The 8,371-nt window shown below is 16.5% G+C and overlaps 2 protein-coding genes across 2 annotated transcripts; one reads left to right on the top strand and one right to left on the bottom strand.

Annotated features, from left to right (window-relative positions):
- Positions 1-1,404: 1,404 nt before the first annotated feature.
- On the bottom strand, positions 1,405-3,873 carry PGSY75_0911000 (putative phosphatidylinositol N- acetylglucosaminyltransferase; the record flags this gene model as incomplete). Its single annotated transcript, XM_018785526.1, has 13 exons — positions 1,405-1,456; positions 1,596-1,655; positions 1,788-1,897; positions 2,034-2,073; positions 2,213-2,241; positions 2,325-2,421; positions 2,566-2,614; positions 2,769-2,838; positions 2,939-2,988; positions 3,121-3,197; positions 3,308-3,431; positions 3,579-3,672; positions 3,847-3,873. 13 exons carry the CDS (start codon positions 3,871-3,873, stop codon positions 1,405-1,407), a joined length of 879 nt encoding a protein of 292 aa, XP_018641867.1.
- Positions 3,874-6,181: 2,308 nt separating this feature from the next.
- Positions 6,182-7,983, top strand: PGSY75_0910900 (putative DNA primase large subunit; the record flags this gene model as incomplete). Its single annotated transcript, XM_018785525.1, has 2 exons — positions 6,182-7,755; positions 7,938-7,983. 2 exons carry the CDS (start codon positions 6,182-6,184, stop codon positions 7,981-7,983), a joined length of 1,620 nt encoding a protein of 539 aa, XP_018641866.1.
- Positions 7,984-8,371: the final 388 nt, after the last annotated feature.

Here is an 8,371-nt window from a genome sequence, read left to right as displayed (position 1 = left end):
ATATATTTTTTTTTTTTTTTTTTTTTTGGTTCCTTTCATAATCCACTATATTGATGCATGCATAGTTAGGTGTGTAGTCATTAAGACTATGAAATTATATAAGTATGTTGTATATATAAATATATGTATATTCATTAAACATAAAATATAAAATATATATTATACATATATATTATATAGTAATAAGTTTATATATATATATATATATATATATATATATATATATTTTATATAACATCATAATATAATCATATTTCGGTATAACGTTCTAAAATTGTGATAGTGTAAAATAGGTTTATAGCATTTGTTGTTATTAAAGCTTTATTTTATTTTATATTTTTTAATTTTATTTATATAAAAATATGGAGGATAACACAAAATGGGTTATATAAAATAGATTAATAAAATATACCTACTGTTAACATAAATATATATATATTTTTATTTTATTTTATTTTTTTTATTATATATGTTTCTTTTTCTAATAAGAAGGAAACCAAATGAAACATGATCTTTTGGTTATTTCTTTAATTTATAACCCCATAAATTATATATTCATATGTTCACATAAATAAGTTAACACAAAAATAAAAGATAGTTCTACTTTTTCATTCCACTATATATAAATATAATATGTATTATAATGAATCATTTACAATATATACTTTATTAAAAAAATAATTTTTATGAATAAATTATAGGTATTCTTATAAAAGTTTTGTATTTCTATATTTAAATGGAAAATTGGGGAAAAACCATATAACGTTAATTATATAAAATATGATATATATATATATAATAAATCGCCTTCTACATAAGAAAAAAGAAAAAAAAAAAAATAATAAAATAAAATAAAATAAAGGTAAAAGATTATATAATGTATAAATCACATAAAAAATGTAAGTTTGATGTTTTTACAAATAAATAAAAAGAAAAAGAAATTAAATAACCCCTTTTATTTTATATTTATAAATGATAAAATGAAAACTTGGATAAAAAATGAATTAGAAAAACATAAAAATATAAGTAAATAAATAAATAATATATATGGGAGTTTAATCATTAAATATGTGTAAATAACTATTATGCGTATATATAAATGTTTGTGTAATATAATATTATGTGTATATAAATATAATGTATACAAAAATATTATGTGTATATTAATATTATGTGTAAATAAATATTATACATACACATTTTTTTTTTTTTTTTTTTTTGCAATTGTAAATGTTTGATGTTATCATAAATATGTATATATATATATATATATATGTATACTAAAAAAAAAAAAGAATATATTATATACAATAAATATTATGTAAAAATTATATATATATATATATATATATTTTTATATATAAATTTCTATATTTGAGTCCAAAAATCATATGATAAGAATTTTTATTTCTTTGATGAAGGCACTCCACATATATCCCAAGGGCCTTCCAGTTTTCTAAAAACAAAAAAAAATTAAATAAAATAATAAAAGAAACAAATAAGCTAATAAACATGTACATAAATAAAATAATTATCGTTCCATATTTATTTTCATAGTGTCATTTATATATTTTCTTTTTCTATTTTGCCCTCACGTTTTCAAATTATGCTTCTTGACAAAAAAAGCAGGCACGATAAAAAGCAAAAAGAATTGCCTAAGACAAAAAGAAAAAATATACTTATAATAAATAAATAAATATATATATATATATTTATATATATATCAAATACTATTGTGTAAAATATTTATAATAAATATATCTTAATATGAATAGAGGGATATATACCCGATCAAATTTACATAAAATAAGGTAATAGAAATGCTTCTTATACATAAAGATAAAATCACAAACAAAAATGGAAATAAAATATAATTGTAATAATTTATATTTTTTAACTATAAAGGAGGAAAAATATATATTATAAAACACATGAATAAAATATACATCTTTATAATTATGTAATAATATACTATTTTTTTAATTATGTATTTTTCCTATAAGTAAAAAAAATATCTTGCTTTTATTATTTACTGCTATTGTTTGAAATATAAAGGGGGAGTAAAAAAAAAGACTATAAAAAAAAAAAAAATAAAATAATAAAGACAAAATGAAATAAAATATAATTATTAGTGACAAAAAAAAAAATAAAATAAAAAAAAAAGAAAAAGAATCTCTTTATTTTGTTCATTTAATATATTTCATATTATTACATTGAAGATACGAATAGAAATGAAAAAACCTGCATTTAAAAAAAAAAATATACCTAAATATATATTTTTATTCTTTAGAATTTAAAGAAATATATATGAATATATCCTTAACCTGTTCTATTGAAGCAAGGCGTGAACCTAATATAACACTCGCAATTACAACACAACTTAAAGAAGTAGCATCGAATATATCTATATTTTCATTCTTTCTGTAATGAAAATGAATATGAACAAAAAAGTAAATAAATATATATATATATATATATATATATATATGATAATGTTTAATATTATTAAAAAACCAATTAATAAACAACATTATATGTATATAATTTATTTAAAGGGTTGCTTACTCATATATAAATCCATATTTATGGAACATGAGATGTATTAGTAATAACACTTGAAATTAAATTGAAAAAAATAAAAATATATACAAGTATAATATATATATATATATATATATATATAGCATATTTACATATTATTATTACACATATTCCCAAATATATACATATATATATATATATATATTATAATAATATTAGGTCATTACATATAGACACTAGATAAACTGTGTTATCACTATGAGTTTGTGTTAAACTTATAAGAACGGGTGATAATATCTACAAAATAAATACAACATTATCAAAAAAAAAAAAAAAAAAAAATTAAAAATATATATCCATATGTATATAATAATTATATATTATATATATTAGTTACCCATATTATTCCTATAATAATAATGGTGTCTAAAACATTCTTCAAAGAGTCTTTAAAAATAAAATTATAAACAAATAAATGTTTAAATTATATATATATATATATATATATATATATATATATTATGTCTTTTATATGTATTGATTATTTTATTATTATCTATTTTTCCTTTTTTTTCTTACTGTTTAAGGAGTTATGATTTTGGTAAATTAATATCTCTTTCAATATGATTATGGCGATGTTAACTGCATATATGAAACTATTGAAAAAAAAAATATATATATATAAATAAATATATCAATATATATATATAAATTAATATATATATGTATATTTATATTTATTTATTTATTTATTTTAAAGAGTTACTTTTGAGTAATCACATTTTTATCTATACAATAATACGACATTAAAAAAAAAAGGACAATAATAATTTGGTGGTTGATACACAACATACTATGACAAACATGAGAATAATTATATTTTATTCCAACTAATATAATTTAAAAATATAAATATATATTATTATGTTATATAAAATATATTTAATTCTTTTGCATATATATATATATATATATATATACATTAAGATTAATTTTACAATTGCAAATATTATTTTTCTTTTTTTTTTTTTTTTTACAATTGGTTAAGAGAGAACTCAAAAAACTGTTATGAACATAATTGTCGGCATAGTCTTGTTCCTCGTATAAAATTTTTTTCCATTTTCTTTTTTTCTTTAAAAATTACAAAAAGAATATACATAATAAAATGAATATAGTTTTAACTACATACATATATAAATGTTATGTCTTATAAAAATAACAAAAAAAAAAAATCTTAAAATTTTTTTTTTTTTCATATAATGCTAATTTTATATCGTTATAGTTTTTTATTTTATATATTTTTACGTTTTCATTTTTATGAGTTCCGTTCATTATTTTATCCGTTCATGAAAGAAAATAATGTATTCAAAATAAATACATATCCATATATAAATATATGTTATAACTATAAATATATAAATATAATAAAATATGAACTAAAGTGATATAATAATTTAGAAAAAAAAAAAAAAAAAAAACTGGAAGAATATAATAAAAGAACGCCTTTATGTTTTCATAATTATATTTAAAAAAAAAAATTAAAAATAAAATAGGTAATAAGAAAAAAATATTGTACATCAATATATGTGTTAATTTCCTTTTTATATGAATATGTTATGTAAAGGTAAATAAAATATATTACACATATATAATATATTTATATACGTTACATATGAATACACTATTTTTTTTTTTTTTTTTTTAATCTTTATATTATATCATTAATTTATTTTCCCTTATATATATATTTAATTTTTAACATAACTTAAAAAAAAGAAGAAAAAAAAATTTGGGTATACTAATTTTTAAAAGGTTTATTTTCTCTTGTATTCCTTTTTACAATATTGTATAATTAGTTAAAAGCAGGAACTAGAAATAATAATATATATTATATATATATAACATTAAAAATAAACTAATGAATAGTTTGAGAATAAACAAGAGTATATATATATATATATATATATTTATATTTATATAATGTAATAAATTGTTTAATTAAATTACACGAATTTTTATAAATACATTTCTTTACCTTTTTCCCTTTTTATTTTCACTTTTTGCTTATTTAATAATTAAAATATAAAATATTTTGAATTTATAAATATAAATTTATACTTCCATTTAATGATTCTATTCAATTTAATATATATATAAATATACCCCTTAATATTATATATATATATATATTATAGAATGAATAATATATATATTAATTATAATATAATAAACTCACATATATATATATATATATATATATATATATATATATATATATTTTGCTTAAAAAAATAAAATTAAAATAACATTTTTTTTTTTTTTTTTGAAGATATATAAAAATATATTTGTTTAAAATATTATGTTTTTATTTATTATTAGTTTTTCTAAAAGTTCAAAATTCATTCAAATATTCATTTTTCCCTTTTGTCCAATTTAATGTAACAAAATATAGACAAATCATAATATAAATAATATAAAAGATAAAAATGATAAAACATTTACTACTTCATAATACGTATTAATTTATGAAAAAAAAAATTAAATTAAATTAAATTAAATATAAAGATAAAAATATATATTATATATATATTATAAATTATATTATAGGATACATATATATAAATAATAATTCCTATGTATTTTTCCCTTCATTATTCCTCTTTTTTTTTTTTTTTTTCTTTGATGTATTATATTTATATATTGTGTTATATCATTTCTAAAAATTTTAAATAAATAAATAAAATAATTAACACAACATATATATATAAATATATATATATATATATATATTTTTGGAGACAAAAAAATTTTTTTTTTTTTTTTTTAAATGCATATACTTTTGATATATTATTTAAAAGTGGAAAGCATTTTTATAATATTCATTATAATTATATTATAAATTATGAACACATAAAATAATAAAAGAAAAAATTATTATAATATATAAAGTAATAATATATTTTATATATTATATTTTTATTTCCCCCAATTTAAAGGCAAATTATATAAATTTTTATGATTTATAATTATCAAATTATTTATAGTATTAAAATATTTTAGAAATTCAAAAAATTCAGTTTTTTTTTTTTTTTTTTTTTTTATCACCCCTTTTTTACACATAATTAAATAAGATATTTATTTTTAAAAAAAGGCTAAGAATACACTAGAATATATATATTATATATAATTATATATATGTGTGTATTTTGTTATTTTATTATATATTATTATATTTATTTTGTATATTTTTTTTTTTTTTTTTTATCTTATTAAATTTTTACTAATTTTTTGCTTATAAACTCCTTATTAATTATTAAATATATATATATAATTATTTTTAAAGATTATTTAGCAGGATTTATAAGTATCTTCATTAAAAAAAAAAAAAAAAAAGGAAAAAAATACGATATGAATAAGAATTAAATAATACTAAATAAAGTATATTATAAATATCTTCCTGTTTGATGTATCATACAGAAGATAACTAAAATAAAAGCATTTATAATTTTACACATTATATATATATATATATATTTATATATATTTATATATATATTTTTTATTTATGTATGTAAATGGGCTCATTTATGTACTTTGATATATTTATCCATCTTTTTAATATCTTCGAATAAGTGATAAAATGATAATACGAAAAAAGTCCTTAAATGGAATGCCACATGAGAAGGGAAAGTTGAATGAGAAAAAACTTCAGAATATTACAATAAAGAATTATGAAATAACAAATGATGAAACTAAGAAAGCTTTTTTTGATTATTACAGTTGTATATATCCATTTAATATGCCTATCAGTTTATATAAGTATCCTCCCATATTTGGTTATTGTAGTTTAAGTGATTTTCAAGAGATTGGAGCAAAAAGGTTAGCTTTGTTACAATTTTTAGATACATGTACTATATCAGGAGATGATGAGAGAGAACAATATAATAATTCAAGAAAAGGTGATAAGAATTATTCTTTAAATAATACAACAGATAATAAGAATAAAATAATAAGACAGAAGATTTATGAATATAAATTTGGTATACAATCTATGAAAGATTATAATAAAGAAGAAATGGAAAATATTATTATGACCGATTTATTATCTCATTATATATTAAGAATAGCATTTTCAAAAGATAAAGAAAAACAACAATGGTTTTTAAAACAAGAATTAAAATTATTTAACTTTAGATTAAATGAATTGAAAAATATTAATGTTTTAAATTCACAAAATATAAGTGAAAGTGAAAGAGGTTTAGTTCATTTATTAAAACGAGAAAATATTCATTACGAATCTATATCAAAACCATCCATATCATATGGTAATAAAAATGAAGAATGGGAAAAATATACAGAATTTATTCCTAATAAAGATACTATACAGAAATTATTTAAAGTCCCATTTTATCCTGATGCTTATTTCTTAGTCAGAGATCATAAAGTAGTTGTTGAAAAAGGTATAGCATATGTGCCAGATATATATTTAGATATTATATTGACAGTACAATTCAAATTAAATATAAAAGAATCATTTAAATATCTAGATCATAATGAAAAAATGCTTTTAAAAATTCAAAACGATCCAAGAATTTCTACTTTCTTATCATCGTTACCTAAGGCATATGTAGCCAAAGATTTCAGACAAAATTATGAACATACACAAGATACTAGATTGTCACCTCAAAACCTTTATAGTGTATATAAACAATCCTTTCCACCTTGTATGCGACGTATCTTTGTTAATTATATCAAAGATAAACATTTAAAACATTGGGGAAGACAACAATTATGGTTATTTCTAAAAGGTGCAGGTATGACACTAGATGAAAATATACAAACTAATAGATCTATATGGTTACAACCTGATAAATTTGATAAAGAACATAGATATAATATAAGATATATGTATGGTAAAGAAGGTAAGAAAACAGATTTTAGTCCATATAACTGTTCTAAAATTATAAATAATTTTCCTGTACCATCTTCAAATGATATACATGGTTGTCCTTTTAAAAATTTTGATGAGTCTCATCTTAAAAGTCTTCTTTATTTTTTTGGACTAAGTGATGAACAAATTAAATCTATTATGCCTCTAAAAAAAAATAATGAATACCAAATGGCCTGTGTAAAATTCTTTATGGAAACACACCCAGGATCTGTTGGTGATGGGGTTGGAAACCATCCTAATTCATACTACGTGGAGAGTAGAAAGTAAGTTTGTAAATAAGACGTATATATATATATATATATATATATATATATATTTATATATTTATATATTTATTTATATATTTATATATTTATTTATATATTTATATATTTATTTAATTTTTGTGCCTAATTCCATATGGTCACTTTATATATACCCTTTTATATCTTTTAAATCTTCTTAGGTATTATAAATCCAAAACATCAGGATCCGAAAAAATAGCAAATTGAAATTTTAATTTTTTAGATAATATATAAAATAAACATAAAAATTTTAATAAAATTCGAAATTTCAAAATGTTATAATTTAAAAAATATAGATACCAAAAAAAAAAAAAAAAAATATATATATATATATATATATATATAAATAAAAAATAAAATAAATAAATAAATATAATTATATAAATCTTTTAATTTGGAAACATGAATACCATGTTATTATTTTGACATTTTTCATTTCATTTCTTTTATTAATTTTTCTTTTTCTTTTTTTTTTTTTTTTTTTTTTTTTTTTTTTTTATTATATTTTTTTTTATTTTTTTTTTTTTATTTTTTTAATTTTTTATTTTTTTTTTTTTTTTATATATTAATTAAATTTTTTTAAAAAAAAATTTTT

The sequence above is a fragment of the Plasmodium gaboni genome, chromosome 9, assembly GCF_001602025.1.
Source record: "Plasmodium gaboni strain SY75 chromosome 9, whole genome shotgun sequence".
NCBI classification, from domain to species: domain Eukaryota; phylum Apicomplexa; class Aconoidasida; order Haemosporida; family Plasmodiidae; genus Plasmodium; species Plasmodium gaboni.
This window is presented reverse-complemented; position numbering and strand designations above follow the sequence as displayed.